We start from the raw sequence: 17,099 nt of genomic DNA on the forward strand, positions 1-17,099 counted from the left end.
ATGGGTGATTTGAATTTGTTACCATAATTTACTTCTCTAGAATAAAGGGTGGCTAAAATAGCAAAAACTTACGATTGAATAATTGTCCAAAGAAAGATCAACAGGATTTGATGAAGTCAGTGCAGATATGATCAAAGCAACTGGTGCAATAGGAATACAGTGGCTTCATAGAGTAATTAATGCAATATGGAAGAATAGGAAAGTCCCAGATGATTGGAAAAAGGGAATAATAATACCTCTCTTCAAAAAAAGGAAGCCGGAAGAAATGTAGCAATTATAGAGGGATCACTTTATTGTCTCATGGTTTGAAAATATTTGAGAAAATACTTGAAAAAAGGCTAAGGAATATAATAGAACCACAACTACAGGAAGAACAATATGGATTCAGAGAACACCGATCAGCTACTGATCTCATATTTGCACTTAGAATACTGTTAGAAAAGCATTGGGAGAAGGGCAAAGACTTAACACTAGTGTTTTTGGATCTCGAAAAAGCATTTGATAGTGTTCCAAGGAAGACTATATGGGAATGCTTAAGAAAGAAAAATGTACCCAAAGGGCTTATCCAGAAAGTTAAAATGCTTTACGAAGACTGCTGCAGTTGTGTACAGATAGGAAACGGTAATTCTGATTGGTTCCAAACCACTAAAGGAGTGCAACAAGGCAGTACCCTTTCACCCTTACTTTTTATCTCTGTCATGGATGAAGTCATGAAAGAAATTAAGCAGAAGAACAATATGGGCATCAATGCATTTGCATTTGCAGATGATGTGGTAATTTGGGAAAATACAGAAAAGGAAGTCCAAGAGAGGCTGAACACCTGGAATGAACATCTGAAAGCACACGGATTAACAATAAATAAATCGAAAACTGTTACTATGTCTGTCAACAGGCAGAAGAAGAAAGGAAAAATAATGCTGGAAGGTACACATCTGGGAACAGTAGACCAATATAAATATCTTGGGTACATCATTTCAAGTGATAACAGAATACAGCATGAGATTAACAACCGCATTCAAAAATCAGCTCAGTTTGACCATCAGGTTCGGAACCTCCTCTGGAACGAACAAGTTCCCTTAAAATCAAAGCAGATTCTATTCCAATCATACTTCACCCCCATAATAACATATGGCCTAGAAACCTGCACAACAACCCAACAAGTGGATAGCAAACTACAAGCCGCAGAAATGAAGTTCCTACGAACTATGGTACAGAAGACAAAAAGGGACAGGGTAAGGAATGAAAGAATAAGGGAGGAAGCTGGTGTGTACCCATCCCTGAATGAAAAAGTGACAAGGGCCTGTTTGAAATGGTTTGGCCATGTCAAACAAATGGACGATAGAAGAACAGCAAAACAATGGCTACACACAGCTGTGGCCGGAAAATGACTGGTAGAAAGACCTAGGAAGAGATAGCTGGACCAATTGAAAGAAGACATAGGAACAAGAGGAGTCAGCTGGGATGTCGTCTTGAGAGAAGAGTGGTACACGGACAGACAGAAGTGGAGAATGCTCGTAAACCACACCCGGGCAACTGGAGTGGAAAACTGATGATGATGATGATGATGATGATGAGTGATTAGCAGTGTTAGAACTAACAGTTCTGTGAATATTAATACATGAAAGAGTCTCAATGATGAGCATACTCAAGATGCAAGAATTTAGAACCTAGTTATTTTCAAATTTACTCATAATTTCATCCCAGGTTTTAATGTTAATTTGTATATATTTGTTTCATTTGATTTATGTCAGTTGTATGCATGTACATTTGTTTAGTTATTAGATGTTTTACATTAAGGCTGAAGATGGCCAGTTTTGACCAAAACTATTCCCTAATTAATGTAATTTAGAATTTTGCATATTACAGAATTGAAAGGTGGACCATTACAACATTAATTTTAATAATTGGTTCATGTGGATTACTGTAGTCACGTCCTAGTACGTGAACCTTGGGCAACGGCTGAGTGGCCTAGTAAGTGGTCCTGAGAGTCGGGATACCAGTTGCTATGGAATGGGAGTGGGCATCTCGGACATATTCTGAGCCATGGCCCTCCTTGTGCTCAGGTGGCTTGGACTATACAATTCACCGGTGGTCCATAACCCGTTACAGGAGAGATCCTCATTTGGACTATGTGCAAGTAGGGTAGCATCCTGCTTCATGAATTTACCGAGCTCAGAACATTTTAAGCATGCCTCAGACCTATGGGAGAAACGGAGTCCCACTCCCATTTGACAGGCGAGGGACTCCTTGGAAACAACTTGGCGAATGAAATAGAATTCGATGGGGAGCTATCAATATTAATGGGGCTTATGGAAGAAAGAAGGTAGAACTGGCTGAGTCAGCAAAGAGGATGCATCTGGATGTGCTAGGAGTAAGTGATATTCGGGTAAGGGGAGATAATGAGGAAGAGATAGGAAATTATAAAGTGTACTTGACAGGTGTTAGAAAGGGAAGGGCAGAGTCTGGGGTAGGGCTCTTTATCAGGAATACCATTGCATGCGACATAGTTTCTGTTAGGCACGTAAATGAGCGAATGATGTGGGTAGATTTGTCAGTTGGAGGAATTAGGACAAGAATTGTGTCCATGTATTCACCATGTGAGGGTGCAGATGAGGATGAAGTTGACAAGTTTTATGAAGCATTGAGTGACACCGTGGTCAGGGTCAACAGCAAGGATAGAATAGTGCTAATAGGCGATTTCAATGTGAGAGTTGGGAATAGAACTAAAGGATACGAAAGGGTGATTGGTAAATGTGGAGAAGATTTGAAAGCTAATGGGAATGGGAAGCGTTTGCTGGACTTCTGTGCTAGTATGGGTTTAGCTGTTACAAATACAGTCTTCAAGCATAAGGCTATTCACCGCTACACATGGGAGGCTAGGGGTACCAGATCCATAACAGACTCTATCTTAACTGACTTCAAATTCAGGAAATTTGTTAGGAATGTATGAGTTTTTCATGGATTTTTTTATGATACAGACCACTATCTGATCTGTAGTGACCTAAGTATCTCTAGGCCTAGGGTAGAGAAAGTGAAATCTGTCTGCAAACGAATAAGGGTAGAAAATCTCCAGGATGAGGAAATTAGAAGTACATGGATATGATTAGTGAGACGTTTCGAACAGTAGACAGTAAGCAGGTTCAGGATATAGAAAGTGAATGGGTGGCATACAGGGATGCTGTGCCTAGGAACAACTGTGTGTAAAGATGGGAAAAGGCAAACATCTTGGTGGAATGATGAAGTGAGAGCAGCTTGTAAACGTAAAAAGAAGGCTTATCAGAAATGGCTCCAAACAAGGGCCGAGGCAGACAGAGATTTGTATGTAGATGAAAGAAACAGAGCGAAACAGATAGTTGTTGAATCCAAAAAGATTTCATGGGAAGATTTTGGTAATAACCTGGAAAGGCTAGGTCAAGCACCAGGGAAACCTTTCTGGACAGTAATAAAGAATCTTAGGAAGGGAGGGAAAAAGGAAATGAACAGTGTTTTGAGTAATTCAGGTGAACTCATGATAGATCCCACAGAATCACTGGAGAGGTGGAGGGAATATTTTGAAGATCTTCTCAATGTCAAAGGAAATCATCCTGGTGGTGTTGCAAACAGCCAAGCTCAAGGGGAGGAGGAAAATGATGCTGGTGAAATTATGCTTGAGGAAGTGGAAAGGATGGTAAAAAAAACTCCATTTTCATAAGGCAGCAGGAATAGATGAAATTAGACCTGAAATGGTGAAGTATAGTGGGAAGGCAGGGATGAAATGGCTTCATAGAGTAGTAAAATTAGAATGGAGTGTTGGTAATATACCTGTAACACTGTTCTCAATCAAAGTTGCGATGTATGCGGAGTTATGCTACCCTATTACATGTAATAAATATCATTTTTGGTCCATATTGATGATACTTGATTGAAATAATAACAGTAAGTTATTTATTAGACCACCTAATCAATACAAAATCTAGTCTTGGATGATTTACATAAATTTGTTAACTAATAGTGGTACATATTTCGCCTTCCCTGAAGGCATCATCAGCCATAGTCTTAACCTTAAATTAAGTGTCTAAATAACATGTAATAATGAAATTAATTTTAAAATCTTGAAGAGATTTGAAGTAAAATAACATTAAAAATAACAATGATGGTTTAAAAAATACAATATGATGAGATACACTGACTGACAGTGACAATGCAACACCAAGGAGGAGTGGTTCGAAAGGGATGAAAGTTGGGGAAAAAACAGAGACGGCACGGACAGTTAATTGATGTTTATTTCAAACCGATATGCAGGTTACACAGTGCGCACGGCATCGACTCAGTAGGATGTAGGACCACCGCGAGCGGCGATGCACGCAGAAACACGTCGAGGTACAGAGTCAATAAGAGTGCGGATGGTGTCCTGAGGGATGGTTCTCCATTCTCTGTCAACCATTTGCCACAGTTGGTCGTCCGTACGAGGCTGGGGCAGAGTTTGCAAACGGCGTCCAATGAGATCCCACACGTGTTCGATTGGTGAGAGATCCGGAGAGTACGCTGGCTACGGAAGCATCTGTACACCTCGTAGAGCCTGTTGGGAGATGCGAGCAGTGTGTGGGCGGGCATTATCCTGCTGAAACAGAGCATTGGGCAGCCCCTGAAGGTATGGGAGTGCCACCGGCTGCAGCACATGCTGCACGCAGCGGTGGGCATTTAACGTGCCTTGAATACGCACTAGAGGTGACGTGGAATCATACGCAATAGCGCCCCAAACCATGATGCCGCGTTGTCTAGCGGTAGGGCGCTCCACAGTTACTGCCGGATTTGACCTTTCTCCACGCCGACGCCACACTCGTTTGCGGTGACTATCACTGACAGAACAGAAGCGTGACTCATCGGAGAACACGACGTTCCGCCATTCCCTCATCCAAGTCGCTCTAGCCCGGCACCATGCCAGGCGTGCACGTCTATGCTGTGGAGTCAATGGTAGTCTTCTGAGCGGACGCCGGGAGTGCAGGCCTCCTTCAACCAATCGACGGGAAATTTGTTGTGGTCGATATTGGAACAGCCAGGGTGTCTTGCACATGCTGAAGAATGGCGGTTGACGTGGTGTGCGGGGCTGCCACCGCTTGGCGGCGGATGCGCCGATCCTCGCGTGCTGACGTCACTCGGGCTGCGCCTGGACCCCTCGCACGTGCCACATGTCCCTGCGTCAACCATCTTCGCCACAGGCACTGCACCGTGGACACATCCCTATGGGTATCGGCTGCGATTTGACGAAGCGACCAACCTGCCCTTCTCAGCCCGATCACCATACCCCTCGTAAAGTCGTCTGTCTGCTGGAAATGCCTCCGTTGACGGCGGCCTGGCATTCTTAGCTATACACGTGTCCTGTGGCACACGACAACACGTTCTACAATGACTGTCGGCTGAGAAATCACGGTACGAAGTGGGCCATTCGCCAACGCCGTGTCCCATTTATCGTTCGCTACGTGCGCAGCACAGCGGCACATTTCACATCATGAGCATACCTCAGTGACGTCAGTCTACCCTGCAATTGGCATAAAGTTCTGACCACTCCTTCTTGGTGTTGCATTTGCTCTGTCAGTCAGTGTATAATAGTGGAAGTATTAACAAAATTAACATTAGAAGGCTGATAAAATAAGTGCAATGGATAAAACTACAGATTGTTATACAACAAGTAGTAAGATAGCATAAAAATAAAGTTGATAGTCTGACGGTTATAATTAGACGATGGCAAAAAATCGTATATAATCAAAGTAAAGAAGAGAGAATAAAAGTCAAAGGTTAGTCAAGAGATCCGAAGTTAATCATGATCTTGAAGATAAAAGACGGAAGTCAGAGGCATATGGTGAAGTTGTAGAACACTTTGAGGATATGAAGTTGTAGAATTGAAGTTGAAGAACAGTTTCAAATAGGATCTCTATGGACCATCTCAAAATTTGAAGTAATGTTCAAATGTTGCAAATTGTGAGTTTGTAGATATTCTAGTTGAAAAGGCATATAATCTTGGAATCTGTAAAGGAAGCAAGAAACGTAGAGTTAATTGTGTGAAAAGATATTTGAAAATATTGAAGTAGAATCGTGTGCACACAAACCTTCAGCTATAACACACGTAGCAAGAAGTTTACTGTTGCAAATACTTCTAACTCGTAACGTTACAAGCTATCTCTGTCACCGTCAAATGGTAAGTGCACATAAATTAATGACATACCAGTAGTTCAAAGCAACAGGTGATCACACAGATGTTACGATTGGAACATGAATGTAGGATGTTAAAAGGTTTGTTTTTTTCACCTATTCAATACATATGAATTTTATAAATTAGGAATTTATTGTAGATTCCACTTGAGACATGTTTCGCCCTTCATTGAGGGCATCATCAGTCAAAATATCACCTCAAGGTAAAAAATCAGGTAACTGGTTAGTAGTAGACATGTACAAATTAATACATATTATTAACGACATATAAAGATTAAGTATGGGAAAAAATTTGCACAAAAGTGATGGTTGAACATGTAGGTTTAGATGAAAAGTCAGCACCAATGCCTAAAAATAACAAAGTAGAGTTCTGCAGTGGTGCTCTGGAGAAACAGTTGACGCAATCATATGAAAATAAAAAGTTTAAAAAATATTTACAATAAAACAATTAAGGGAGAAAAGGTGTAGTGTTTGGCATCAATGTTAGTAACCAAAAATTGATGTCAAAGGTTGGTAACTATACAGTATTTACATAGTTCAATTGAACAGTTGAGATAAAGTTTTTTAAAAATATTTACATTTAACATTCAGCGTAAATGTTTGTAATAAAAACTACTGTTAATGATTGGTAACTATATAGTAATTACATTATCTAATTGAAAGTTGAGAATTTACAATTATATACATATTTACACAAGAGTAGCTGGTGCGCGAGGATAAAAAATTTTAGTACCAAGTGCGTCCTGATGTTTTAGGGGTTGGAAGAAAGAATTAGCATTGACATTTCAGAAATATGTAGAGCAGATTATTTTAGTTAAAAATCACCGGGGGTAGGGGAAATTTTTATAGCCAAATGAGGTTTTATAGGCATCAAGCTGAAAGTTTTCCAGTTGAAGCGCCGAGATCGGGACGGAGACTGGTCAGTGTGGCTGGAGATTCATGGGTAATCCGTGCGTTTGAACAACAACAATGGTGACAGTTAAAGTGGGTAATTGCTAATTAGGAAAAATGTTGTGGGTTGAAACTTCTGCTTATTCTTTTAGTTGACTTCTGTAGCATCGATTGTGATGTGGAGACATCGGTGTGAAATGCCGGTGAGACAAAATGATATTGTTCCGTGGAATAAAATAAGGCGGACTAAGGGATGAAGTTGTTGGTCTTTACTGGTCTGGTGAGATAGAATAGAGTTGCTTGTGTTGTGGACTGCTGTGGAGAGATTAGAAAGTATACGGCAACTGCAGAGTCAGAGCGCTAAAGCTGAGGTGAGGCATCTTCTTATTCTGACTGCGAAGAGGAGCCGTAGTGGCCCGCCATATTTGTGCCGATGTGCACTGGGTTCCGGTGAGTTGTTGAAAGTTGTATTGTAAGAAGTGGAAGTTATCTGATGTGTCGCTGAGAGGTGATTGTTGATGAGTGAAAAAAAACAAACCTTTTAACATCCTACATTCAGTATCTTCAATACGGATAACAATGATTTTTATCACTTGGAACATGAATTGAAGAAACTAGGTTAATGAACACATTGAAGTTTATAACCAAATACTTAAATTTAAATCATGGCACACACAATGTGATCATATAACTTTACGAAAAAAACACGTGGTCAGCAGAAGGCTCGCCACAAAAGAAACTTCATGAAAATTGACAATGAACTAGAAAGAATTTGTTATAAATAGTGACTTACCATTTCCTCCAACCATTAATTACAGGGTGAAACACAGCAACACCAACTGCCCATCACAAAATGAATAACACATTCGACTGCCTCATCCTGAAATAACTACCTTGCGATATCTTAAACTCGAGCAAGAATCGTGAAAAACAAATAAACAGGGATTAGGAATGCACACGTAACAATTAAGGCCACCACACACAGAAAGCTAAGCTATGCTACGCTATGCTGCGCTAAGCAATGCCAAGCTGTGGTGTGCTATGACACAAATAAAAAGCTAAGCTAAACTATGCTAGGCAGCACTTTTATTGTCTCGCTGTTGTAAATAATCAATTAGACCCTACTCTCTCTGCACTACTGCTTGGTGGCATGATTTTTTTTTTTCGAAGGGGTTCGACTGGCTGAGATTGTGTAGGTGTGGGGGCGGACGGAACAGATGATGAATCAGATGTATATGATAAGGAGTGTAGGTCATCACATTCCGGACTCTCACAATCATCTGGGTGGCTACTTCAGTTATCTCTTGACGTTCATATGTTTCCTGCTCGTCAATGTTTGAATGTGTGCTGTAAGGAAAATTAAGCTATTAATACACATCCAAACATATATTAAGAAATGACACATGGTGATCTGTTCATGGAAAATGAGCATATTGAACTGTCCTAGTCCTTGTGTTTCAAATGCAATTATTCATGTTGTTCATTTTATTAGTGAAATGTTTATGTCTTAGCTGCAAAACATAACAAATTGGGATGTCCTTATTTTCTTATAACCTCGAATGAATTACATGCATTTTAAATTATAATAACATATACATTCACTTATAATTTCATCCATTTTTAATATTTTAAAAATATTTTTAATATTAGTCATACTGCATTAAATGACAGCTCACCTTCTTGTAGAAATATAAGGCAGAAGGAATTCCATTTGTTTGTGGAATCTCCACTCCTTTATTTTTTCCCTTCCTGTCCACTTTTACTCTCTTTTTGTCCCATTTGTGCCTCCTGAAAACAGTCTCTCAGTCTTTTTCATAATCTTTTAAGTTCTTTACCTATATATGCTATTATTTTACCTTTCACATTCTTAGTAACTGTTGATATATTTAAGAATATGGCATACAGTTGCAGAACAGGTGCTGTCCAGAAAAATAAAATGGTAAAAAACAACATATTAAGCAATTCCATAATTGATAATTTTCAAAAGTTCATGAGCTCCAAAGTCTTTTCTTGAGACTTCTTAAAATAAAAGGTGAATAGTTTACATGTCCGAACTTAGATAAGGTAACTTAACGAAAACCAATTATAATTTCCAGTTTCCCATCCCACCACAAGTGACAAAGATTATCAGATCACACAGCATTTTAAAAGTCAAAACATGTTTCTCCTCTGCATTAGTGGTTTGAAATATGAGAAAACTAGAAATAAATCTATTTATATATATACTGTATATATATATTGGAATGTTTAAGCCCAGATTTCATTAATATTATTCAAATGCATTAAAGTTTAAATTGAGGACCACGAAATGAATTAAGTAAATATCTTTCCAATACATTATGGTATGGCAGCAGGGCCTATAAGTGCAAACTCACATACCTTTTTCATTTTCCTCCATGGGTGGAATTGAAGTGTATGACAAGATTCATTATCACTTATCATATTCTTGCAAGAAGAGAAGTTCCTCTCTACATCACAAGATATTAATTTATTGACTTCAGGAAAATTTTCATGAATTTCTTTTGCCACCCTATCCAGTGCATGTGCAAGGCAAGTGAGGTGAGTCATTCTTGGATAAAACATCTTGAGGCCTTCATTATGCACTCATCTTGAAGTATACTGGTACCTTCTCCTCTAAGAACATAATTTATCTTGCACACATGGCGAAAACCGCCAGTTCAAAAGAGCACATTTTGAAGTTCCATTTTACACTGTTGCCAACTGTTCCATGAGATTGTTGTCCTGAAAGTTCAACACTTCTCAGAATTTTAATACTTGCATTAATTTCTAAGCTAACAGCTTCTAAACAAGTAATTGCACTTGATATAATTCCAAAATTTAACTGAATATATGCCAGTCTTTCTGACAAACTGTTGGAAAACAATTTCTCTGCGATCTTGATAGAAAAGATATAATCTTTGTTGAAGCCGTCAACAATGTTTTTGATAGTGAAGTAGTTTTCGCAATAATACACAGCATGTGTAGACTTAATGAAAACAAGGAACATAAACATACTGGGACTCAGTGAAACCAAGTGGAAGGGAAAAGGATCAAAGGAACTCAGAGAGGGATACCATCTATTTTGGTCAGGTGGAGATCAAGCAAAAAATGGAGTTGGTGTTGTTATGGATCATCAAATGAAAGATCATGTAGTAGAAGTAAAATATGTTTCTGATCGGATTCTTCACATAATGCTGAAAGTGGATTCTTCCCAGAACATCAACATCATTCAGTGCTATGCACCACAGACTGGTTGTGAAGATAAAGAAAAAGAACATTTTGAAGAAGACATAGAGGAAAGAATAAGAGGAGATGGAACAATTATCATAGGGGATATGAATGCTCAAGTAGGAACTGTGAGAGATGGATATGAAAGTATTCTAGGAGCACATGGATGGGGTTCACGAAACCCAGAAGGAACTAGACTACTTGACCTCTGCCTGAGGAACAGCCTTATAATAGGGAACTCATGGTATCAAAAACAAAAAAGCCATAAGGTCACAAGGTATGGATGGGATGGAAAAAGTGAATCTCTTATAGATTACTTTTTGATCGAGGAATAACTACAAAATAGACTGTTACATGTAAAAGTGATTCCTAGTGTCTCCTTGGAAAGTGGTCATAGACTCCTCATTGGATACTTAAAGTTTAACAAGTTAAAAGAAGTAAGAACCACGCAGGTAAAGGAACTCAAGACCTGGAAGCTGAAGGACAATGATAGAATAATAGAGTACCAAGAAAACATCAAAACAATGATACCAAAGACAGATGAAAGAACAGTTGAGGAGGAATGGAAGGATCTGAAAGAAAATCTAGTAATGATAACTGAGAAGGTTTGTGGACGAACCAGTGGCACAAGAAGATGGAAGGAAACTCCATGGTGGAATGACAGAACAAGAACTGCTGTCCTGAACAGGAACAACATGTTCAGAAAATATTTCAAGAACTGGACTGATCATAATAAGGAACTATACAGGGTTGCTAAAAAACAAGCAAACAAAGTTGTTTCAGAAGAACGAGAGAAGGGTTGAACAAGTGGAGTGATGAATTGAAAGAGGATGTTAATGGTAATAAGAAAATGTTATATGGGATGATGAAAAATAGAAAAACAGATAAAGAACACTCCAAATACCTAAGAGATGATAATGAAAATCTGATCACTGAAGACGAGAAGATCAAAGAGACTTGGAGAACTTACTTTGATGAATAACTAAATGTGAATTGCATGCAGCCTACACAAAAAGACAGTACCGGTACTACCTCCTGCAAGTCTGCCTCTGACAACAGGTTAGAATTAACATGGAATGATGTAGAATATGCCTGGAAATACATCAAAACTGGAAAATCAGCAGGGGCTGATGAAATTAATGGAGAAATGATCAAGGCAATGGGCATTTCTGGAAAACATTGGATCTACAGACTCTTTCATAAGATCTGGAAAGAAGGGGACATACCAGTCGATTGGAAAACAGGCATCATAATTCCTATCTTCATGAAAGGAGACAGAAAGAAATGTTCCTACTATAGAGGCATCACTTTAACATCTCAAGTTGGTAAACTTTATGAAAGAATTATAGAGCGTAAAATCAGACCCCTTATTGAAGAGAACCTCTTCAAAGAACAGTATGGATTCAGGAAGGGGAGATCAACAACTGATTTAATCTTTACAGTCCGTCAGTTAATGGAAAAATACTATGAACACAACCGAGATTTGTGGTTAGCATTTCTGGATATCAAGAAAGCATCTGATGCAGTGAATAGAGAGAAGGTGTGGGAAGCACTGAAGAAAATTGGAATACAGGATGACATGATACACCGGATCAAGAATTTGTATGAAGATACCCGAAGTAAAGTCAAAACACCTGTAGGAATGACTGAAACCTTGATATAAAATCTGGGTTAAGACAGGGTGGTGTTCTGTCTCCTCTTTTCATCACTGTGATGAATGAGATTCAGAGAAAAGTTCACCAAACCATTGGAGGTAAGAAAATGAAAGTTATATTGTTCGCGGATGATATATGCTTGTGGGGAGACTCTAAAGAAGATCTTCAAGGACAAATAAACTCCTGGGCAGAATCTGCTAAAGAATATGGACTCATCTTCAGCCAAGAGAAAAGTGAGGTTATGGTCATGAAGAGATACGGGCAACCAATGGGACACATTGAAATGGAGGGGAAACAGGTACAGATGAACTATCAATTCAGATATCTTGGAAGTGTTATCTCTGGTACTGGTTCTATAGATAAGGAAATTTCCCCACAGAATTCAGGCAGGTAGCAACTTTTACAAAATAGTTAAAGACATAATATGGAACAAGAAAATACCAACAGAATGTAAGAGAGTCATATATGAAACTTATTACGTACCAATCCTGACCTATGGTTGCGAAACATGGACCATGAGAAACAAAAATGTTAGTAGAATCCATGCAGCAGAAATGAAATTTGTCCGTAGCATGATCGGCAAAACACAGAGGGACAGAGTCCGTAATGAGGAAATCCGCTAGCAGGCTCAAGTTATAAGACTGCAGGACAAAATAACAGTGCAGCGACTGAGATGGTATGGACATATGCGACGCATGGGTGATAACAGATTACCAAAAAAATGTACGATCTAAAACTTGAAGACAAAAGACCAAGAGGGCGACCAAGACCCAGGTACAAAGACATGGTGAAGATTGACATTCAACATAGAGGACATACTTTGGAAAGCATTGAAGAAGGAGAGAAGTTCAGGGACCGCAACTGGTGGAGAAGCCTTGTTCGCCGACCCATCGCTTAAGATGGAATGACGTGGGATATGTATGTATGTGTACACAGCAGCATTGAGCCATGTCTGCCATCTAGTAAAAATGGGCTGTGGAGGGAATGGTGTCAAAGGAGCTAACTCCTTGAAAGTTGTAACCCGAAGTGGTCCTTTCAAAACAAGTTTTTGAAGTTAGATATTAATTTATTGACTTCAGAAAAATTTCCACGAATTTTTTCTGCCACCCTATGCAGAGCATGCACAAGGCAAGTGAGGTCAGTCATTCTTAGATAAAATATCTTGAATCCTTCAGCAGCTTTCACCATGTACGGAGACATCAGTAACAGAGAGAAGAACATTTTTCCACTAAATTTCATCCTTCCACAAAATGTTCAGTGCATTATCAAAAAGAACTGCAATCGCTGAATGATTTGTTCTCTCTAAAACTTCTGAGGTTAGTAGAAAAATATCCCCAGGGCAATCAGCACGGAGTGTTCCAATAATTACATTCCCTATACACTGACTGACAGAGCAAATGCAACACCAAGAAGGAGTGGTCAGAACTTTATGCCAATTGCAGGGTAGACTGACGTCACTGAGGTATGCTCATGATGTGAAATGCGCCGCTGTGCTGCGCACGTAGCGAACGATAAATGGGACATGGCGTTGGCGAATGGCCCACTTCGTACCGTGATTTCTCAGCCGACAGTCATTGTAGAACGTGTTGTCGTGTGCCACAGGACACATGTATAGCTAAGAATGCCAGGCCGCCGTCAACGGAGGCATTTCCAGCAGACAGACGACTTTACGAGGGGTATGGTGATCGGGCTGAGAAGGGCAGGTTGGTCGCTTCGTCAAATCGCAGCCGATACCCATAGGGATGTGTCCACGGTGCAGCGCCTGTGGCGAAGATGGTTGGCGCAGGGACATTTGGCACGTGCGAGGGGTCCAGGCGCGGCCCGAGTGACGTCAGCACGCGAGGATCGGCGCATCCGCCGCCAAGCGGTGGCAGCCCCGCACGCCACGTCAACCGCCATTCTTCAGCATGTGCAAGACACCCTGGCTGTTCCAATATCGACCAGAACAATTTCCCGTCGATTGGTTGAAGGAGGCCTGCACTCCCGGCGTCCGCTCAGAAGACTACCATTGACTCCACAGCATAGACGTGCACGCCTGGCATGGTGCCGGGCTAGAGCGACTTGGATGAGGGAATGGCGGAACGTCGTGTTCTCCGATGAGTCACGCTTCTGTTCTATCAGTGATAGTCACCGCAGACGAGTGTGGCGTCGGCATGGAGAAAGGTCAAATCCGGCAGTAACTGTGGAGCGCCCTACCGCTAGACAACGCGGCATCATGGTTTGGGGCGCTATTGCGTATGATTCCACGTCACCTCTAGTGCGTATTCAAGGCACGTTAAATGCCCACCGCTACGTGCAGCATGTGCTGCGGCCGGTGGCACTCCCGTACCTTCAGGGGCTGCCCAATGCTCTGTTTCAGCAGGATAATGCCCGCCCACACACTGCTTGCATCTCCCAACAGGCTCTACGAGGTGTACAGATGCTTCCGTGGCCAGCGTACTCTCCGGATCTCTCACCAATCAAACACGTGTGGGATCTCATTGGACGCCGTTTGCAAACTCTGCCCCAGCCTCGTACGGACGACCAACTGTGGCAAATGGTTGACAGAGAATGGAGAACCATCCCTCAGGACACCATCCGCACTCTTATTGACTCTGTACCTCGACGTGTTTCTGCGTGCATCGCCGCTTGCGGTGGTCCTACATCCTACTGAGTTGATGCCGTGCGCATTGTGTAACCTGCATATCGGTTTGAAATAAACATCAATTATTCTTCCGTGCCGTCTCTGTTTTTTCCCCAACTTTCATCCCTTTCGAACCACTCCTCCTTGGTGTTGCATTGTCACTGTCAGTCAGTGTATATCTACCTGCAGTGTCCATCGTCTCAGATATCCAAATCTTATTGTCTGCTACACTGTGTCGTGTTTGATTTAGAGTATCTTTGTAGTAACGTGATAAATAGTTTTTTTCACAGTGTTGTTTCTGTAGGAACAGAATTTTTTGTGTATTTCTTCAGGAAATTCTTGAAATGGGGATCATTCCCCTAGTGTAAAGGAATGTTTGCAGACACCATCATCTCACAAAGTTCCTTCAAAAAATCCGTACATATGTCCATCGCTGAAGATATAACAGCCTTATCAAATATCAATTGCTGCCTCTTCTTACTGATGTGTTGTCGTTTGACTTTGCTGCTGTGTTTGGTCGTTGTACAATGTAGTTGCTCATTAAAACTTTTTTTTTAGCCACGACTTTCACTTCACACAACTTGCAAAATAGAACTAAACCATTTGTACAGAAATATTGTTCTCCAAATTCCTTAACAAAGCTTCATAACTTAACACTAGTAGAAGACTTTACCTTAAGCATACTGGAAGTGTGCTGGGATGTGATTCACTGTAAAGGACACTTGTGTAAGCGAAAGGAGGTTGAGGTTATAATATATGAACAAAGACAAGTGAGAGATTGCCAGAAGTAATTAGCTCACTGCTGGAATGGGTTTTTCAGGAATATTTCTGTCTATACCTGGGAGACCGGGTTGCCGAGTACAGTGTGTGGGTTAAAAGGTGCAGTGAGGTCTATGACCTTCATTCTATACAAAGGGTATTCCACTTGTATTGACTGCAGATGTGATACCAAGAACCAGTTTTATGAACACTAGTTCACATTCGGTAAGTTGAAGATGATTTTGCACAGCTATAGCTATCGTCGAACCACCAAAGTATGACAGAAATATGATGTTTCTATAAAAATAGCTCAAAATAAGACCTTATGACCAAAAGTAGCCAAAATATGCATTTATATGACAAATAAAAAACTCTTAATTGTGACGATAATCACCTGATTTACACCAAAATCCAAATAGGCAAGAAAAGAGTATGACTTTTCCTAAATATCCGAGCCCTAGTGACAAAGAGTAATGGGTATAGTGTACTGCCTTGCTGGACTCCACTTTTGTGTCCATCACCCAATCGCACACAGCTGATTCAGTGCTCATACAGTATCTGAACTTTCCTCACCAGTCCCTCCGGCACATTCCTTTTTCTCAGGCATTCCCATATCTTCTCTCTTGTAATGTCCATGGCTAAATGGTTAGCGTGCTGGCATTTGGTCATAGGGGTCCTGGGTTCGATTCCCGGCAGGGTCGGGAATTTTAACCATATTGGTTAATTTCCCTGGCACAGGAAATTTCATTTCATCCCCATCATGATGCGCAGGTCGCCTACGGGAGTCAAGTCAAAAGACCTGCACTAGGCCTCTCCGGAGGCCATACACCATTATTATTCTCTTCAATGCTGCCATATGCCTTCTCAATATCAAGAAAAAACATAAACGTATCTTTGCCTTTTTTCCCAATATTTCTTCATTAACATACAGACACTGAAGAATGTTAATTTGAGTTTCACTAGGAGTCAATAATTTTATTAAATCATTATTAGCTAAATGTTTGTTCTAGTGTTTGATCTAATACTCTCTGCTGAATTAGAAGAATTTTTTCTTTTCTCTACTTTATCATCTGTGTTACAGGGTGACTTGGCATTTTCTGCCGATCGAGTGGAAGCCTACACTCATCTTCACAGCAGTCAGCGTAGTGTTGATGTTCTGTGCAGTATTGGAGAGATAAGGTTAATACAAGGCTTGGGCCACCAACGTTCCTTTGCCATTCGCCGAGACTCTCCCTTTGCTTCAGTACTAAACCAGGGGTTCGTAGTCTAGTTACAGTACCACATGAGCAATGTTGAAATCAGAAGCTGCATATTTGGTATATTGTGTTTGTTTCTATCAGTAAGTTCTCCTTTTTACTAGTAAATTTTAAAAATATTGAAATCATGGCATTACTTACAGTATTGTATGGTAGTAAGACATAGGCACTAACCCAATGTGAATACCAATCTATAAAGCTACAGAAATGATGCACGGTATCTTAGATCAGTAAAGGGAAGTACAAAAATTGATCAAAGTGTGCAGTGATATCAGACACAACATAGGAATCAGCCCACTATCTGAATGCACTGACAGCTATAGATGAAAATGGGATAAACATCTTCTATGGATGGAGCCTTCTAGATTATTCAGAATTGTTTTACTGTACTAGCCAGAGAGATGAAGAAGTGTAAGGCACCCACAAAAATGAAGGTAAATGTGAAGCCGGAACAGGCATTTCAAAGCCAAAACCATGTTAGATGATGATGACAGTGAT

At 40.4% G+C, this 17,099-nt stretch overlaps 1 protein-coding gene across 9 annotated transcripts in view; it reads left to right on the plus strand.

The window, feature by feature from the left end:
* The window catches only part of LOC136876380 (ionotropic receptor 75a), a 370,517-nt gene that overhangs the window by 256,549 nt on the left and 96,869 nt on the right, over positions 1–17,099 (plus strand). For 5 of the 9 annotated variants that reach the window (XR_010860582.2, XM_067150278.2, XM_067150280.2 and 2 more), the window contains one exon: positions 16,427–16,602. The exons of 3 other annotated variants lie outside the window; for them this stretch is intronic. Coding sequence is in view for 5 of the 6 variants with exons in the window: in XM_067150278.2 (XP_067006379.2) it covers positions 16,427–16,602 (176 nt within the window). In the remaining variant the exon portion in view is untranslated. The remainder of the gene's footprint in view (positions 1–16,426; positions 16,603–17,099) is intronic. One more of the 9 variants, XM_067150279.2, reaches the window with a different exon arrangement.

Source organism: Anabrus simplex, chromosome 6 (assembly GCF_040414725.1).
Source record: "Anabrus simplex isolate iqAnaSimp1 chromosome 6, ASM4041472v1, whole genome shotgun sequence".
Classification (NCBI taxonomy): domain Eukaryota; kingdom Metazoa; phylum Arthropoda; class Insecta; order Orthoptera; family Tettigoniidae; genus Anabrus; species Anabrus simplex.